The sequence below is a fragment of the Hyla sarda genome, chromosome 2 (genome assembly GCF_029499605.1).
Source record: "Hyla sarda isolate aHylSar1 chromosome 2, aHylSar1.hap1, whole genome shotgun sequence".
Classification (NCBI taxonomy): Eukaryota; Metazoa; Chordata; class Amphibia; order Anura; family Hylidae; genus Hyla; species Hyla sarda.
Window position 1 is genome coordinate 13,982,279 of NC_079190.1, and position 21,066 is coordinate 14,003,344.

The window sequence follows — 21,066 nt, forward strand, 5'->3', positions numbered from 1 at the left end:
TAGGGATGTAGAAGTGAACAGGGCTCATACAGGGGAGCAGAAATGCACGGGGTTCATACAGGGGAGCAGAAATGCACGGGGTTCATACAGGGGAGCAGAAATACACGGGGTTCATACAGGGACGTAGAAATACACGGGGTTCATACAGGGACGTAAAAATACACGGGGTTCATACAGGGATGTAGAAATACACGGGGTTCATACAGGGGAGCAGAAATACACGGGGTTCATACAGGGACGTAGAAATACACGGGGTTCATACAGGGACGTAGAAATACACGGGGTTCATACAGGGACGTAGACATACACGGGGTTCATACAGGGACGTAGAAATGCACGGGGCTCATACAGGGACGTAGAAATGCACAGGGCTCATACAGGGACGTAGAAATGCACAGGGCTCATACAGGGACATAGAAATGCACGGGGCTCATACAGGGAAGCAGAAATGCATGGGGTTCATACAGGGACGCAGAAATGCACGGGGCTCATACAGGGACGTAGAAATGCACGGGGCTCATACAGGGACATAGAAATGCACGGGGTTCATATAGGGATGTAGAAGTGAACGGGGCTCATACAGGGGAGCAGAAATGCACGGGGTTCATACAGGGGAGCAGAAATACACGGGGTTCATACAAGGACGTAGAAATACACGGGGTTCATACAGGGACGTAGAAATACACGGCGTTCATACAGGGACGTAGACATACACAGGGTTCATACAGGGACGTAGAAATGCACGGGGCTCATACAGGGAAGCAGAAATGCACGGGGCTCATACAGGGACGTAGAAATGCACGGGGCTCATACAGGGACGTAGAAATGCACGGGGCTCATACAGGGACGTAGAAATGCACGGGGCTCATACAGGGACGTAGAAATGCACGGGGCTCATACAGGGATGTAGAAATGCACGGGGTTCATACAGGGAAGCAGAAATGCACAGGGTTCATACAGGGATGTAGAAATACACGGGGCTCATACAGGGACGTAGAAATGCACGGGGCTCATACAGGGACGTAGAAATACACGGGGTTCATACAGGGACGTAGAAATGCACGGGGCTCATACAGGGACGTAGAAGTACACGGGGTTCATACAGGGATGTAGAAATGCACGGGGTTCATACAGGGATGTAGAAATGCACGGGGCTCATACACGCACGTAGAAATACACGGGGTCCATACAGGGACGTAGAAATACACGGGGTTCATACAGGGACGTAGAAATGCACGGGGTTCATACAGGGATGTAGAAATGCACGGGGTTCATACAGGGATGTAGAAATACACGGGTTCATACAGGGACGTAGAAATGCACTGGGCTCATACAGGGACGTAGAAATGCACGGGGCTCATACAGGGAAGCAGAAATACACGGGGCTCATACAGGGACGTAGAAATGCACGGGGCTCATACAGGGGCGTAGACATACACGGGGCTCATACAGGGACGTAGACATACACGGGGTTCATACAGGGACATAGAAATGCACAGGGCTCATACAGGGACATAGAAATGCACAGGGCTCATACAGGGACATAGAAATGCACGGGGCTCATACAGGGAAGCAGAAATGCATGGGGTTCATACAGGGACGCAGAAATGCACGGGGCTCATACAGGGACGTAGAAATGCACGGGGCTCATACAGGGACATAGAAATGCACGGGGTTCATATAGGGATGTAGAAGTGAACGGGGCTCATACAGGGGAGCAGAAATGCACGGGGTTCATACAGGGGAGCAGAAATACACGGGGTTCATACAAGGACGTAGAAATACACGGGGTTCATACAGGGACGTAGAAATACACGGCGTTCATACAGGGACGTAGACATACACAGGGTTCATACAGGGACGTAGAAATGCACGGGGCTCATACAGGGAAGCAGAAATGCACGGGGCTCATACAGGGACGTAGAAATGCACGGGGCTCATACAGGGACGTAGAAATGCACGGGGCTCATACAGGGAAGCAGAAATGCACGGGGTTCATACAGGGACGTAGAAATACACGGGGCTCATACAGGGACGTAGAAATGCACAGGGCTCATACAGGGACGTAGAAATGCATGGGGCTCATACAGGGACGTAGAAATGCACGGGGCTCATACAGGGACATAGAAATACACGGGGCTCATACAGGGACGTAGAAGTACACGGGGTTCATACAGGGATGTAGAAATGCACAGGGTTCAAACAGGGACGTAGAAATGCACGGGGTTCATACAGGGACGTAAAAATGCACGGGGTTCATACAGGGGAGCAGAAATGCACGGGGTTCATACAGGGGAGCAGAAATGCACGGGGTTCATACAGGGACATAGAAATGCACGGGGTTCATACAGGGATGTAGAAATGCACGGGGCTCATAGAGGGACGTAGAAATGCACAGTGTTCATACAGGGATGTAGAAATACACTGGGTTCATATAGGGATGTAGAAATGCACAGAGTTCATACAGGGACGTAGAAATACACGGGGTTCATACAGAGACGTAGAAATGCACGGGGCTCATACAGAGACGTAGAAATGCACGGGGCTCATACAGGGACGTAGAAATACACAGGGCTCATACAGGGACGTAGAAATACACGGGGTTCATACAGGGACGTAGAAATGCACGGGGCTCATAGAGGGACGTAGAAATACACGGGGTTCATACAGGGACGTAGAAATGCACGGGGCTCATAGAGGGACGTAGAAATGCACAGTGTTCATACAGGGATGTAGAAATACACTGGGTTCATATAGGGACGTAGAAATGCACAGGGTTCATACAGGGACGTAGAAATACACGGGGTTCATACAGAGACGTAGAAATACACGGGGCTCATACAGAGACGTAGAAATGCACGGGGCTCATACAGGGATGTAGAAATACACGGGGTTCATACAGGGACGTAGAAATGCACGGGGTTCATACAGGGACATAAAAATATACATGATTTTTACCAGTCAATCCAGTAATTTATTATTGTACTTGTTTACACTTGCACTTAAATTATCTGTAATTAAAAAAAAATATTTGCTACAATGTTTATGGGGTAATGGTGGGGAGGGGGGGGCGCCACAAGGTTAGCTCGCACAGGGCGCCTGAACACCTAAGTCCGGCCCTGCACCCGCTCTTCCTCTACACAGATACATTACGCTCCGAGGTCACATGAGGCAACAGACTCCTTGGCACATAATGCAATAACAATCCATAGTGATACGCCAATAATTCACAATCCCCGTATAGTACTCACCACCACTCATAATATAGTCCCTGAAAAATGGTGCTCGGAACCAGAGCGGCAACATCAGGAGGTACGATGAGATTCCCGGAAACAGGTCAGAAAATCCAGTGGCCTCGGTGCAAAAATTTGCGAAACCTCCGGCGATGAGGACCCCGTGTGGGTGGAACCCGAAAATGTAGTTTCTACTTGGATCCAAATCTACTGTCTTAATCAACTGCAAAATACACAAAACTTCATTAAAAAGAAATATCTATATCTGGGTGGAATTATTATATTTATATATATATATATATATATATATATATATATATATGTATTATACTCAAGAGATGTACTCACTATTCTGCAGGTGAGGTCACTGTGTACATACATTACATTACTTATCCTGTACTGATCCTGAGTTATATCCTGTAACTCTTTTTATTATAAAAATACAAAACACATCCAATACAAAACATAAAACAAAAACAAGCTTAACCAGCTATAACAAACATAACAAAAATAAATTTACAAAAACAAACTCTGCCTAACCGGCCAGCCCAAATTTACTAAAATACACTTTTTCCCCCATACCAAAATAACTCACACCAAACAAGCATTCCCCCAAAAAAACAAAAAAAACTAAATGTACATAAAAATAGCCCAACTTGGCTTATAAAAAAAAAACAAAAAACATAAAATTCAGCACGACTTGGCTATAAAAACAAAAAATAAAACAAAAAAGGAACATAAAGGTAGCACAACTTGGCTATAACTCAAAAATTATCCTTACTCAGGGAAAAAAAATATATTAAAAATTGCTCAGCAAAACTCGCTACAAAATAAAGCTCTGCCTCCCAGCCAGAGATCCACAGGTGAAAGAAGGGCAAAGAAAAGCAGCGCGGAGATGCGGCCGGAGAGAGGGCCAAAAGAGCCCAGCCCCACGCACCGACCCCGCACGGCCGCAAGGCCGCGAAGCACGCCCAGCGCGGCAAGGAGCCGAGGACGGCCAGAGAGGATCTGCGCACGGCCCAGAATCCGGCGAGCGCTGGACCCAAAAAGAGCGAGCCAGAACCGAAGAGAAGGATAACACCGCCGAAAAACGAGACCGCAAAGCCAGAGGCGAGGAGAGCAGAGACACCAGAGGGGAGCGGCCCCCTCAAGGAGAAAAAAATAAAAATTAAATTAAATTAATGAATACACAAACATGTATACATGCATATACACAAACATACATACACACACACACACACACACACATACATATATATATATATATATATATACACACACACATGTACATACACATACAATAAACATACACATAAACACATATGACACCACTTTACTACTGGCCCGACTGCCACTATACACTATACAATATAAAACAATATAAATACAAAACACAATATATACAAAAATCACAGAAAATATACAAAAATATAATAAATACACTACAGAAAACAACAGAAACCACCTACACTATAACTATCCCCTCACCCACACCACCCCTCCTGTACATGGGTCAGAGTCCATACGTCCATACAGTTCTCAAAGTCCAGTCCTTAACTGACCCATGTCAGGTCCCCAAAACACCACAAAAACACAACCCACAAATACACCCTCCCCACCTAACACTCCTCCCAACCAACTTATATACAAACTTATACACTATGAACCACAACCCCCTTTAGGCCTAAGTTTGGTTGCCTATAAGCCCTTCATACCATGTCTACTCAAAACAAAACAAAAAGCTAATGTCGACATGCATCAGCCCACCACCAGGGAGAAGGATGGCAGACCTGATACATAAATCATTTTATACTCTTTCCCTAACTCCCCCTACAATTTCCCCTAATTCTATCCCTACAATAAATCTGACCCTGCCCTCACCCTATCTCTACCCCTATAACACTGCCCCTAACCAAAATAAAAGGTACTCTACCCAAAAGGTTTAGTACCTAGGGCACATGAAATGAGAAACCTCTCCACAGGAGAGAAGCCCTACTGGTACCAAGACTGCCATACTCCAAAGACCTGATCTTCCCGAGGTCACCGGTGATGTTCCTACAGACCTCCACCTCGGAGAGGATTTTCTGTTGGGTCGACACTAAGCACCGTGGGTTCCACGTGTAGTACCTAACCACTAAACTGACTAAGAATAAAGTGCCCCGATCTCGGCCACCCAGGTTCCTGAATGCCCCATAAGCCCACTCCGGATAGGCAAGGCCGGCAAGTTGACTCCAGCCGATGGAAGCACCCACCCTGTTGTAGACCCCTATGTTAAAGGGACAATGATGCAAGAAATGGTCCATGCTTTCCAGCATGTCCCCGCACTCTTCTCGGGGACATCCCCGGTCATCAGATCTCCTGCACTTCAGATTGTCCCTTACACATAGCTTCCCCTGAAAGCAGCGCCAGGCCAAGTCCCAAAACTTCTGGGGGATCCTTTTCATGTTTAAAAGATACAACCCCACCCTCAGATCCCGACCTGGGCAGTCCCTGAGCGCCAGAGGCTTCTGGAAGTGGGTCAACAGAACCCATTTGTCAAGGAACTGCCTTGACTGGGTCCTGATCTCCCACACTCCCAGACCCCCACCGACGTATCGCCTTCCGAGTCGGGGTAGCGTAAGACGGAAGACATCCATGGGGCGTACGGAGGTCCTTCACTTGCCCTCCTGTCTCCCATTCCTGGAAGAAAGGCCGAAACCATTCCCTGCAGGAGAGTACCCACGGAGGAGCCCTCTCTTTCCAGAGGTTTGCAATGTTGGCTTTCAAGAAGGTGTTCGTTAAGAACACCACAGGGTTTACCATAGATAAACCCCCTAGTCTCCTCGTGCGGTACGTAACCTCCCTCTTGACTAGGTTCAACCTGTTCCCCCATAACAGTTGGAAAAACAGGCTGTAGACCCTAGTGTAGTAAGCCTCTGGTAAAATACATACACTGCCCAGATAGATAAACAAGGGAAGCAGGTATGATTTGATCAGGTGTACCCTTTCCCTGAAGGTCATAGACCAACCCTTCCACTGGTTCACCTTCTGAGTGGCATCCCGGAGCTTACCATCCCAGTTTTTGGTGGGATAATCATCCTGGCCGAATGTGATGCCCAGAATTTTTGCTGACTCTTGGAGCCCTGGAACGGTGTCTGGGAGATCAAATGTGGGATCTCCCCCTCCCAGCCAGAGACTTTCACACTTATCCCGGTTGATCTTGGACCCGGATGCCTCCGAGTAGCGGTCCACCTCTGACATCACCACATCGACCTCCTCCCGTGAGGAGACGAAAATAGTGACATCATCAGCGTACGCCACCACTCTCTGGGTGACATCCGGCTCCGCCAGAGTCATCCCGACTCCCGCCAACGGCCCACAATCTACCCTCCGGACGAAGGGATCGATTGCGAACACGTATAACAGCGGGCTCAAAGGACAACCCTGACGGACCCCGGATCCCACCTCAAAAGAGCGGCCAGACCAACCGTTCACCAGCGGGAAACTCTCTGCCTTGCATATAAGGTGACAAGCCAATTCACAAAAGTACTCGGTAAGCTATATCTCAGGAGGACGGACCAGAGGTACTCGTGGTTCACCCGATCAAATGCTTTGGCCTGATCCAAGGACAGCATGTACCCCTTCCAGAGACCCGCACTACTCCGCTCCACTGCCTCCCTGACACTGAGGACAGCACTTAAGGTGCTTCGGCCTGGAACAGAGCAGTGCTGGGCCCCCGAAAGGAGCCGGGGTGCAAACTTCACCAACCGATTAAACAGTATCTTAGCCAGAAGCTTCCTGTCCGTATTGAGAAGAGCTATGGGCCTCCAATTCTCAATCCGGCTAGGATCTTTACCCTTTGACAGAAGAATCAGGGCTGACCTCCTCATTGACTTTGGTAGAGTGCCCGAGGAGAGACACTCATTGAATACCTCAGTCAAGAGGGGAGCTAAAGACTCCTTAAAGGTCCTGTACCACTCGGATGTTAAGCCATCTGGACCTGGCGACTTCTTGGGGACGAGCCCCTCGATCGCCAGTCTCACTTCCTCTTCCCTGATTTCTTCTGCCAAAACATCAAGAGAGGGGTCTACCCCTGGCTCAGGAATGGTTTCAGCCAGGAAAGCCGACATCCCGTCTCGATCTAGATCCTTCCTTCCCAAGAGGTGCGAGTAGAAGGATCTGACGACCTCCAGGATCCCAGATCTGGACCGATTCAGAGATCCCGTACTATCAATCAGTCCTGAGACCACTTTACTACTCACTGACATCTTACAGTTCTTGTAAGGGTCGGGCGAGCGGTACCTCCCGTAATCCCTCTCAAAAACCAAAGATGCCTGTCTATCGTACTGACACCTCATCAGCAAGGACTTCACTCTGGAGATATCCTCCCGGCTACCTCCAGTCGAGACAAGGAGCTCGAGTTTCCTCCTCAGACCCTGATACAGGCGGTACCTATTCAGGGACCTGAGGCTCGAGAGCTGGCGGAAGAACCCCGCAACCCGCTTCTTGAATATCTCCCACCACTCTGACTTACTACTACAAAGGTCCAGTAAAGGTACCTGACTCTGAAGAAAATCCTCAAAGGACTGTCTTATCTCCGCTTCCTCAAGGAGGGACGAATTCAGCTTCCAATAACCTTTACCCATCTGGGGGGTCTCTGAAACATTCAAGGAAAACAAAATCATACAGTGATCCGAGAATTCCACCTCAACCACGGACACTGCGGAAGAGACGGCTTCCTCCTTTAAATAAAACCTGTCTATCCTAGACCTGCAGCTACCTCGATGATAGGTGAAACCCACGTGGCCTGAGGGGCTCCGGATGTGGGCGTCCTCTAGGCTAGCTTCCCTAACTATATTATTGAGAGCCACCCTATCGTAAGCCAGCGGACCATTGGAACCTCTCCTATTTTGGGACCTCGTGACATTATTGAAGTCCCCTCCAAAAATCACTTGCCGGCTAGTAAAAAGGAAGGGCTTAATCCTCATAAAGAGATCTTTGCGGCCCCACTTGGTTTGTGGGGCGTAGATGTTAATGAGCCGGAGCTCTTGCCCCTTCATGAGGACATCTAAGATCAGGCACCTCCCCATTTCTAATTCAATAACCCGCCGGCATTCAACCGGAGCGGTAAAAAGGACCGCTACCCCACTATACGACTCAGCCGCAAGAGACCAGTGGGAGGGCCCGCGCCTCCACTCTCTTCTGGCTTTAACCAGAGAGGCTAGATCTGACAACCTGGTCTCCTGTAAAAAGAAAATGTCGGCTTCAACACGGCCGAGAAAATCAAAGGCTGCGAATCTAGCCGTATCCGACTTAATACTGGCACAGTTAATAGATGCCAGCGTCAATGGGGTGAGTGCCGCCATCATGGGTGATTGAGCTAGACGGCCACACCTTTATTTTTAATTCCCCTTCTTCTTCATCCCCTCATCCCCAGAAGAAGAAGAAAGGGCAGGACCGCTTTTACACCTTTTTTTGGACTCGCTTTGGTCCATATGGTCCCCGTCTCCATCCGACCCCGGTCTAGCCCTGCCCTCTGAGGAAGGTGCCTCAACAGGACAGGGCCCAGTTCCCCCCAGAGGCTCTTTCCCCCTAGGCACCTCGCACTCACCTTCCCCATCCAAGGAGGGGGAGGAGATTGTATCAAGGACGAGGTACCGGTTTGACAGGTCAACCAGAGGGGGGGTAGTAAGGCTTCCGTTTTGGACCCGGCCCGCAGTACGAGGGAGAGAGGGCTTTGACCTCTTCTTTCTCCCTTTCCTTTTGCCCTTGTCTTTCTTTTTGGCCTTCTCTACACTCTCCTCATCCACACTTTCATAGTGGGAGGAATCGGAAGAGTCGGCCATATTGCCTTCCTCTTTGCCTAGTCTCCTGATCTCCTCATCCAGCACGTCCTCCTCCAGGGCTTCAGTGATTTCAGGGCCAGCTTCAGGAGCAGGGGCCGGAGCTACCCCTGTCACTTGGGCACTCTCCAGCTCCCTACTCCTCCTCCGATTTTCCTCCTGCCTTAGTTTGGCGGGGCCCTTCTTCCTCACTAGCCCTGGTGCGCCCCCATCCCTGCTCGTACCCTCTCCAGCCGTGTCAACTTCACAGCTCTCCCCAGCCGGAGCGGCCGCCGCACGGGCGAAGGCGCTAGGACAACGGCTAAAAGGGTGCCCGAGGACACCACACAGATGGCAGCGGATCTGCCTACAGGATGCGGCCAGGTGACCCACCCCACCACACAAAGCACAGACCTGTACAGTACAGGCTGCGCTAAAATGGGTGGGGCTACCGCACCTGTGACAGACCTTAGGCTGCCCCTGGTAGAAGACCTGGATCCTGTCACGTCCAAGGAAGGCGGCTGACGGAATGTGGGCAACCGTACTCCCTGAACGCCTGAGTTTGACGGAAAACGTCCAGGCCCCGGACCAGATCCCGTGCTCATCAAAGTTTTTCTTGGGCATGTCCGTCACATCCCCATACCGACCGAGCCAGGTCATGATGTCGTAACAAGAAAGTGACTCGTTACGGGTCAAAACGGTCACCTTCTTGACTGAGTTCTGACGGGAAATCGCCTTTACGGCAAAATCCCGCCAGCCAGACTCGTTCTTCGCCACCTCGTAGTTTGACCAGAAGAGTTCGAGACCCTCTGGCCGAACGAAACTGACGTCAAACTTGGACGAACCGTAGGGGTGGATCAGGGCAAAGATGTCACTCGCCCTGAATTCCATCTGGAGGAGGAGCTCAACCACTTTAGCACGAGGTGGGCACGCATCCTCACCCCTCCAAATCAGACGGACCACATTCCTGCGGTTATTGTCCTGCCCGGTTGTTGGGAGGGACCAGACCACCTCCCCATTCCGCTCTCGGAAAGCACCCAAACCGTGCCTCTCTATCCAGAAAGACAGGTCGACCTCACCCCTTCCCTCTACCTGGATCGACCTGTCGCCCCTACGCAGAGCCTCCAGGAGGCGCTGTTGCAAGTAACCCCCGGGGCCGGACGGAGGCGGGGACCCCCCTGGACCCCTGGCAGCGACATTAGCATAGCTTCTAGGAGCAGTCACTGCCGGGGGGGGCAGCCGGGCCAGACCCAGACCCAGAACCACCATTCACACCACCATTCACATCATCCTTTTTTCCATCCATACCAGACTTCCCATTCGTACCACTACTCCCACCAACATTCACTCCACTGACACTCCTCTCATCCACAACACTAGTACACTCAGCATTCTCACATCCTGCACTCATACCCTGCCTAACTGATTCTGGGCTGGCTGGGTATTGTAGTACCGCTGGTTTAACTAAAGTCTTTTTTTCTGGCTTGGCTGCTGTTGGGGTCAATGCTGATGGCGATGGCTCCTCATGAATGGGCAATGACGCTTCCTGAGTCTGGGGCTGCCCCACCGAGCGCACCCCAGCTCCTCCCACGGCGCCATTACCGGACACTGATTCCGGCACCGGGACACTCCCCCCCCTCACAGGGGAGTGCCCCGCAGTGCCCACAGAACACACTGTACTCGGGGGACTGCCCCCCGAGCACACGGACCCAATGCTCTCTGGTGCCCGGACACTCCCCCCCCTCACAGGGGAGTGCCCAGTGGCGCCAGTAGTGCCCACAGTACTCGGGGAACCGCCCCCCGAACACACGGCAGCGTAGCTCGCCTCTGGCACTTGGACACGCCCCCTGCCACCCTGGGGCGGTCCTGCAGTGCCAGAGCTGCCCGGCATGAGCCCATCCTGCCCTTCCCTACCAACAGGATGGGTGGGCTTCACAACTATTGCGCCCTCAGCCTTTTCTGACGCCATGCTGTACCCCCCATGCTGGCCCCGATCCACCACAGGAACGGGGTCTGGCAGTCTGGGGGAGCCCGCAGCCTGAACCAGCTTTGCAGCTGGCCCAGACTGCTGGAAAGGGACAAATACATATTGCACTGTCTCCTTGGTCTTGCGCTTCTTGGACCTTTGCTTGACCACCACATCCTCACACTCATCGTCGCCAAAGGTGAAACTCTGGAGGTGGGCTGGGGACTCTTGCATCACAGTCGCCCTCAATAGACCCCCAGCCTCACTCTCCACGTCCTCCTCCTCCTCACTCTCACTTGGTGGTAGTGCCACCAGCACTCCAGCCTCAATGTAGCTGTCCTGGGTCTGGGTGTGACAGGGAGCAGCTACAGGCATAGCCTCAACTTCCACACATTGGGGGAGATTTATCAAAACCTGTGCAGAGGAAGAGTGGTGCAGTTGCCCATAGCAACCAATCAGATTGCTTCTTTCATTTTCCACAGGCCTCTAAAGAGGCCTGTGGAAAATGAAAGAAGCAATCTGATTGGTTGCTATGGGCAACTGCCCCACTCTTCCTCTGCACAGGTTTTGATAAATCTCCCCCATTGTGCATTTTCCTCCACCTTCTCTTCCTCCTTTACATCTTCACCACCATCCTCACAATCTTCACCGCCACTACTCTCCCCATCATCCACCTCCACCTTACCTGGGGATTTCATGGCGGCAAACCGATCGCTGTTGATCAGTTTCTCCTTAGAGAGACCGCTCCCCTCCAGTATCTCCCCTCTCCTCGCCTCCAGCTTCACAATCTCGCCTCTCAGCGATGTTATCCTTCTCTTCAGTTCTGGCTTGCTCTTTCTGGATCCAGCGCTCATCAGACTCTGGGCCGCACGCAGATCCTCTCTGGCCATCCTCAGTTCCCTGCCGCGCTGATCATACTCCGCAAACCTTGCGGCCATGCGGGAGCAGTACGTGGAGCTGGACTCCCCGGGCCCACTCTCCGACCACATCTCCACACTGCTTTTCCGTGCCCTTCTTCCACCTGTGGATCTCTGGCTGGCACCCGTAGCCTGGGAAGCAGAGCCTGCATTTCTGCAGACTCTGCCAGATCTTCTCCCGGCCGGAACAATGGCTGTCGAAGTTTTCACTCCACTCCCCGCCAGCCTAAAACGGGAAGTGGAGCCATGAGGCTCCATTGCAGGAGGCTCTTCCCCCAGGAATCTGCCACCTTCCTGGGAAAGCAGGTGGAAAAAATCAGCCTCTCTCCACTGGAAGTCTGGAGTCTCAGGAGCTCAGCAACACACAGACACACCTAGTGACCACACCCTCCAGAGCTGTACTCACTATTCTGCTGGTGAGGTCACTGTGTACATACATTACATTACTTATCCTGTACTGATCCTGAGTTATATCCTGTATTATACTCCAGAGCTGTACTCACTATTCTGCTGGTGAGGTCACTGTGTACATACATTACATTACTTATCCTGTACTGATCCTGAGTTATATCCTGTATTATACTCCAGAGCTGTACTCACTATTCTGCTGGTGAGGTCACTGTGTACATACATTACATTACTTATCCTGTACTGATCCTGAGTTATATCCGGTATTATACTCCAGAGCCGTACTCACTATTCTGCTGGTGAGGTCACTGTATATATATTACATTACTTATCATGTACTGATCCTGAGTTATATCCTGTATTATACTCCAGAGCTGCACTCACTATTCTGCTGGTGGAGTCATGTGTACATACATAATATTACTTTTCTATGCTGTAATATATTATTGATTCCCCACTAGATCTGACAGGGTTAAATTCGCCATGTCCTCCTTTATTTCGCTATTAACCTCTCGGGGTCAGATCTTCTCTCACTGTCCTGTTCTGGTTTAAACTAAAACCGTGAAAATAAACATTTCCTGGAGTTCCGCCCCAGTCACCAATAAGTAACATATACAAAACAAACCAAGGCCCACTCCCCCTGCCCCCACCTTACTGACCCCAGGGGAGGCATTGCTTATATTGACCAATCAGATCCAAATTTATTTTGTCAACCTTAGGTTTATCCATCAACATAGTGATGACCCAAACGCCCCCATCTTCGTCTCACTCCCCCATAAAATGACAACCTAACACTACAATATAGGGAATACATAACACTGCCATACTGTGCCAAATCCCAGCTGCAACCACATAACACTGCAATATGGTGACTACATAATAATGCCTTACAATGCCAAACACTACAATGACTACATAAGTGTTATAAAGCGCCAAATAACAGCCCATACAATGTCAAAATAATACTGCAATATACTGACATAAACTGCAAAATAACAGCGCCAAACAATATAATACTACAATATAGTGACATAAACTGCCAAAGAACAGATTCATACAATGCCAATATAATACTGCAATATAGTGACTACATAATAATGCCTTACAATACCAAACGAAAAAGTAACACTACAGTGACTTCATAATAGTGTTGCAAAACGCAAAATTACAGCACAATACAATGTCCTAGAAACATAGAATGTGTCGGCAGATAAGAACCATTCGGCCCATCTAGTCTGCCCAATAATCTGAATCCTATGAATAGTCTCTGGCCCTATCTTATATGAAGGATAGTCTTATACCTATCCCTATCTTATATGAAGGATAGCCTTATGCTTACCCCTATCTTATATGAAGGATATCCTTATGCCTATCCCTATCTTATATGAAGGATATCCTTATGTTTATCCCTATCTTATATGAAGGATAGTCTTATACCTATCCCTATCTTATATGAAGGATAGCCTTATGTCTATCCATATCTTATATGAAGGATAGCCTTATGCCTATCCCTATCTTATATGAAGGATAGCCTTATGCCTATCTCTATCTTATATGAAGGATAGCCTTATACCTATCTCTATCTTATATGAAGGATATCCTTATGCTTACCCCTATCTTATATGAAGGATAGTCTTATACCTATCCCTATCTTATATGAAGGATAGCCTTATACCTATCCCTATCTTATATGAAGGATATCCTTATGCTTACCCCTATCTTATATGAAGGATAGCCTTATGCCTATCTCTATCTTATATGAAGGATAGCCATATGCCTATCCCTATCTTATATGAAGGATAGCCTTATACCTATCCCTATCTTATATGAAGGAAAGCCTTATACCTATCTCTATCTTATATGAAGGATAGCCTTATACCTATCCCTATTTTATATGAAGGATAGATTTATGCCTATCCCTATCATATATGAAGGATAGCCTTATGCCTATCCCTATCTTATATGAAGGATAGCCTTATGCCTATCCCTATCTTATATGAAGGATAGCCTTATGCTTATCCCTATCTTATATGAAGGATAGCCTTATGCCTATCTCTATCTTATATGAAGGATAGCCTTATGCCTATCCCTATCTTATATGAAGGAAAGCCTTATGCTCATCCCTATCTTATATGAAGGATAGCTTTATACCAATCTCTATCTTATATGAAGGATAGCCTTATGCTTATCCCTATCTTATATGAAGGATAGCCTTATGCTTATCCCATGCATGTTTGAACTCCTTCACTGTATTTGCAGCGACCACTTCTGCAGGAAGGCTATTCCATGCATCCACTACTCTCTCAGTAAAGTAATATTTACTGATATTACTGCAGAAACCTTTCCCCTCTATATAACACTATGTCCTCTCGTGGTAGTTTTTCTTCTATATAAATCTCCTCTCCTCCTTTACCGTGCTGATTCCCTTTATGTATATAAAGTCTCTATCATATCCCTCTGTCTCTTCTTTCTTCTATACATGTTAAGGTCCTTTAATCTTTCCTGGTAAGTTTTATCCTGCAATCCATGTACCAGTTTAGTATCTTCTCTGAACTCTCTCTAGAGTATCTATATCCTTCTGGAGATACGGCCTCCAGTACTGCGCACAATACTCCAAGTGACGTCTCACCAGTGTCCTGTACAGCGGCATGAGCACTTCTCTCTTTCTACTGCTTATACCTCTCCCTATACATCCATGAGCACTTCTCTCTCTACTGCTTATACCTCTCCCTATACATCCATGAGCACTTCTCTCTCTACTGCTTATACCTCTCCCTATACACCCATGAGCACTTCCCTCTCTACTGCTTATACCTCTTCCTATACACCCATGAGCACTTCCCTCTCTACTGCTTATACCTCTCCCTATACACCCATGAGCACTTCCCTCTCTACTGCTTATACCTCTCCCTATACACCCATGAGCACTTCCCTCTCTACTGCTTATACCTCTTCCTATACACCCATGAGCACTTCCCTCTCTACTGCTTATACCTCTCCCTATACACCCATGAGCACTTCCCTCTCTACTGCTTATACCTCTTCCTATACACCCATGAGCACTTCCCTCTCTACTGCTTATACCTCTCCCTATACATCCATGAGCACTTCTCTCTTTCTACTGCTTATACCTCTCCCTATACATCCAAGCATTCTGCTAGCATTTCCTGCTGCTCTATTACATTGTCTTCCTACCGTTAAGTCTTCTGAAATAATTTCTCCTAAATCCCTTTCCTCAGATACTGAGGTCAGGACTGTATCATATATTCTATATTCTGCCCGAGGGTTCTTACGCCCCAGGTGCATTATTTTGCACTTATCCAGTGTCCAGAGTTCTGACCATTCTTCTAGTTTTCCTAAATCCTTTTCCATTTGTCGTATCCCTCCAGGAACATCAACCCTGTTACATATCTTTGTGTCATCAGCAAAAAGACCAAAAACCATCGAGACCTTCTGTAATATCACTAATGAAGATATTAAACAATATTGGTCCCAGTACAGATCCCTGAGGTCCCCACTGGTGACAAGACCTTGCTCTGAATATTCTCCATTGACTACAACCCTCTGTTGTCTGTCACTCAGCCACTGCCTGATCCACTCAACAATATGGGAGTCCAAGCTCAATGACTGCAGTTTATTGATAAGTCTTCTATGTGGGACAGTGTCACTAACCTTACTAACATCTAGATATGCGATGTCTACTGCCCCTCCGCCATCTATTATTTTAGTCAAAAAAAATCAATAAGATTTGTTTGACGTGATCTCCCTGACGTAAACCCATGTTGTTTTTCATCTTGCAAACCATGGGAATTTAGATCCGGCTGGGGGAGGGGAAAACTGTGCGCTCCCATACCCCAGCCAGACCGGCGTTGAAATCCTTTGACTTTAATGAGCCGACTAGGGTCACTGTTTGACTCCGGTTGGCTCATTTCTGCCCCGTATCCGGTATTGGGACCGGACCTAAAACCATAGTATACAACAGTTTTAGGTCCGGTCAGAGAAACGGATAGGTGTCAAAAATGAGCCAACCGGAGTCAAATGGTGACTCTGGTCGGCTCATTAAAGTCAAAGGATTTCAACGCCGGTCTGGCTGGGGTATGGCAGCACACAGTTTTCCCCTCCCCCAGCCGGATCCAGCAGCCATAGGGTGAAGACATGGTGTGAAAGCACCTTAAGGGTGCGCTCACACGCTATTTGTTTTTGCAGGTTTTCCGCTGCGTATTTGAAAGGGTGCGGGCTCTACTCGGCCAGATTTTCCACGGAGGAATTTACGATACGGAAAATCCGCCGCAAGCCCCATTGAAGTCAGTAGGGACTGCGGCGGATTTTCCACAGCGTAAATTCCGCCGTGGACAATCTGCTATGGACAGCCGAGAAGAGCCTGCACCCTTCAAATACGCAGTGGAAAACCCGCAAAAACAAAGTACGTGTGAACGCACCCTTACACTGCAGTACAGTGAGTACATATTATCGCAAAATCCCAATGCCATGTAGTGCCAAAAAAACACTACAATAAAGTGTCTAAACAAACTATATCTTGCAAAAAAAAAGTGCCTAAATAAAAGTAACAGACTGGCCCTATAACACTGCAATACAGTGGATACACAATAGTGCCGGCATTGCTATATAACAGGATCATATAGTGGCAACTTTACAATGCAATATATTGCCAAATAAGGGCGTCATGCAGTGCCAATACAACTGTGCAATATAGTAACAACATCATAGTGTCATAATAACAGCACCAAACACATTCCAACGTAATAGAATAGCGTGACTTCATAACAGTGCTTTACATTGAGCCCATGATGATACCAAATTAATAGTGCCATGTAGTTTTAGGGTACATTCCCACACGGCGTAATTGCTGCATATTTGCTGCTGCGTATTTTATTTTCTCTGTTGAAGTCAATAGGTAGGAAAATACGCAGCACCAAATACGCAGCAAAATACGCCGTGTGGGAACGTACCCTTACGGTGGATTCGTAGATTGCGACAATAAATAGGATCGCACACAATAGCTAAGTGAATAGATATAGTTTACTTAACCAATAAAGGATGAAGAAACAAGATACAGATAAGTAGTCTGTACACACCTAGGTTACAAAATATGGGGGGGGGCATTGGCAACTGTGCAAGTTTTCGGGACATGATGCTACACTCAACTCTGTGTGTTGGAAAACTAACAATGGGGTCCCCCCGGATTGTGTAAATGAAGTGTATTGTATGGTTACAAATCTTGTTGCTTTATCCTGTAATCCAGGGTTTCCCAACCAGGGTGCTCCCAGCTGTTGCAAAACTACACCTCCTAGCATTCCCGGAGAGCCAACGGCTGTCCGGGCTTGCTGGGAGTTGTAGTTTTGCAACAAATGGAGGCATCCTTGCTGTAACCTGTCCCTGACATATCCAGGTATAGTAGAAGTAGTAGTACCTTTAGTTTGTTCAGGGCTGGTACAAGGATTTTTGCCACCCTAGGCAAAAGCTAATTTTGCCGCCCCCTTGACTCTGCCCTTTGACACGCCCCAATTTAATACTGGGGTGACAGCTTGTAACAAGCCCCCTCCTCATGTAAATAGCTTACTACTGGGGTGACACACTGTATCAAACCTCCTCCTCATGTAATCACCTACTACTGGGGTGACACACTGTAACAAGCCCCCTCCTCATGTAATTAGCTTACTACTGGGGTGACACACTGTATCAAACCTCCTCCTCATGTAATCACCTACTACTGGGGTGACACACTGTAACAAGCCCCCTCCTCATGTAATTAGCTTACTTCTGGGGTGACACACTGTAACAAACCTTCTTCTCATGCTGCTGGCTAAGCAAGAGGTTTAGATGCTGGTTGCCTAACTTTCTTGCGGCAGGCAGAGCGGCCCCCTCCATCAAAAGGGCGCTCTACGCGGCTGCCTATTTTGCCTAAAGACAGAGCCGGCCCTGAGTATGTGTAGAAGACCGGCTTTGCTATATGGTATTGACCCGGGTTATACAGCCAGTGATCAGCAAACAAATGAGCAAACTCTTTTTTGTTGACTAAGTGCGGTGGCCCAGTACAGAAGTGGCCCTTCTGTACACTATTGGTCCTATCAGGTGGACTCAGTCCCAGTCCCCTGGCCTCCACACTCCTCAGAACTCTCATCATCCCTTTTATTGTATAAATAGTTAATTCATTATATTCATGTTAATATGGCTTTAAGTGTTGCTGCTAAGTCTGTGTAACCAGGGAAGGTGCCAGTGGCCAGGTGACTTGTAGGTGACCTATGGGAGTCCTCCAAATTGCTCCCTTATATATCCAGGGAGGAGCTAGCCTAGTCAGTCGAGTGGAGGAGTTTAGTCCTTGCTGAGCTACAGTACAGTCAAGACCTGAGAGTTGTCTGGTGTCCTGAGGGAGACCAAGGCCTAGTCACGCAGCCGCGCATCAGTGAACCCCCTACAGGTGAAAGTCAAAGCCTGGTAAGACTAAATACAGGGGAGAAGTCTAGTCAGCATAGTCAACTCTGTCAAGTCTAAAGTCAGCGTGGGACTGCATAATTGAGTCCAAGTCTACTACAAGTCCCAGCGAACACGCAAGTCTCCTAATGTCAATGGTCATCTCCTTGGGCCTAACTGAGCTGTAACGACTTTACCATCTGTCTGCCTCAGTTAAGCTGCCGTTGTTCCGTAACCTTGCATTGGAGTGATTATTTGCCCCACGCCCTGCCCAGGAACCAGCGGCCATACCTCGGGTGGTGTAGAGGATAACCATGCCCTGGCGTCACAAATACTAAGGGTTAATAACATCAGCCCTAAGGGTAATAACATCTGCGCTGCATCCAACACCCTCACCACATAAGGCTCTATTCACACGGCGTAATTTTTGCGGAATTTCCAGGCGGACGTGCGGCAGACGCCGACCAATCAGTCGGTTCTAGGACCGTTTCAGAATGCACCGTCTCCATAAACAGCAATGCAGTTCCGAGCAGATTCCGCTGAAAGAATTGACATGGTCAGTTCTTTCTGCCGAGGCCGTAATCGGAAATTCCGCCGTATGCACGGTCCCGCCGAATCCCATAAAAAATTTTTTTTAAAAAATGAGACTCTGCTACAACGTAATTTTCGAGTGCAATTTTACCTCCGGATTCCATTTAGAAATTCTGCTATGTGAACGAGGACCTATCTGGTCGTTTTGACCCGCTTAAAATTAATTCCCCATCGGTCCCACATCTCTACGTTTAATAGGGGATCCAGCGATCTATGCTCCACCCCCTTTGTACAATGCCTGAGCCTTTTATAGCCCTGTTCACACTGGAAATTTTCCACGCAGATTCGCACACTGCGGCCTTCAATTGATCTTAAAGGGGTACTCTGATTAGGGGATAAGATGTTTTCAGCAAAGGATAGGGGATAAGATATCTAATTGCGGTGGTCCCACCACTGGGGACCCTCGCTATTTCAGCTGCGGCACCCCTGTCATTTGGTGCACGATGCGAACTCCGCACCGTGCCGGATGACTGGCGAACACGGCCGCCACGCCCCGTCCATTCATGTTGACGGGAGAAGGCGTGACGGCTACGTACTAGCCGTCACTCTCCCTCCCATAGACATGAATGGAGGGGGCGTAGCGTGATGTCACGAACGCGGAAGCTCCAAGCTGTAAGCAGAATCTGCGCAGAAATCCCATAGTGTGAATGCGGTTTTATAGACTCTGTAATTGAGCGCCGATCTACGAGATTGGCGCTAGTTTACAGCACGACATACGCAGTCTAATGCAGGGAGAGATTTATCAAGATGTCCCTTTTGTTGCCCATAGCAACCGGTCACAGCTCAGCTTCCATGTTACCAGAGCAAAATGAAAAGTGAAAGCAAAGCTGTGATGGGTTGCTATGGGCAACCAGAAGAATCTAACTATAAAACAGTGCCATAAATCTCCCCCTTGGTCTTTTTTGGACATTGTGATGGTGGCCGCTCGCGTTCTGACAAATTTTTTGCGCAAATTTAGCCTGAGCGGAAAATGTTTGGTTAAACAAACCAAACATTATCAGGAGGAATTAGGATAAAACACACAAAAAACACATAAGAGGATGAATAGGATCGGATCAGCCGGGCACTTACCACACGGGGAAATGGCTGTAATGGTAATCTAATTACCACCTCAACCCCCTCCCACATGGCTGCCATCTGTATCCGAACGCCCATCTGTAGGCCTTCTATCTGAGCCTCCTGCGCTCTGTAATGAGACTAATAGGTAGTTCTAAGCATTGTTGCAGTGTTTTCCAACCAGAGTGCCCCCAGCTGTGGCAAAACTACAACTCCCAGCATGCCCGGACAGCCTTCGGCTGTCCGGGCATGCTGGGAGTTGTAGTTTTGCAGCAGACAAGAGAAATCTGAGAATCTGGCCAGTGCTCTGTGAGATGGATGCCTGTTCACATGGAGGCAGATGATTATACCCCTATAATGATTCCTTTGTGTCTCTTACGTAACGGGTTATTCCAGAATAAATCCGCATTATGGGGACTCTTTGAAGATTGACATATCTAAAGGAAATTTATGAGGTGTGACTACCGTGAACCCTATTTCCGGTCCATTTGTTGGGCAGGAGAATGCAGTCTATTGTTCTCTGTTATCAGCCGTTTCAGGCGGCCCTGCACGGAACGGGGCATTCATGAGGCGTTACGTATAGAGTGTGGGCTCTGCAACCAGACAAGGCACAAGGGGCATAGTGAGGGCTGCACCTGGCATCAGTCTGCGCCTCGGGTCAT

General features: G+C 48.4%; 1 protein-coding gene across 2 annotated transcripts in view; it reads right to left on the minus strand.

Annotated features, from left to right (window-relative positions):
- The window catches only part of MOGAT2 (monoacylglycerol O-acyltransferase 2), a 101,192-nt gene that overhangs the window by 20,504 nt on the left and 59,622 nt on the right, over positions 1-21,066 (minus strand). For both annotated transcript variants that reach the window (XM_056561186.1, XM_056561185.1), the window contains exon 3: positions 3,252-3,456. In XM_056561186.1, coding sequence (XP_056417161.1) covers positions 3,252-3,456 — 205 coding nt within the window. The remainder of the gene's footprint in view (positions 1-3,251; positions 3,457-21,066) is intronic.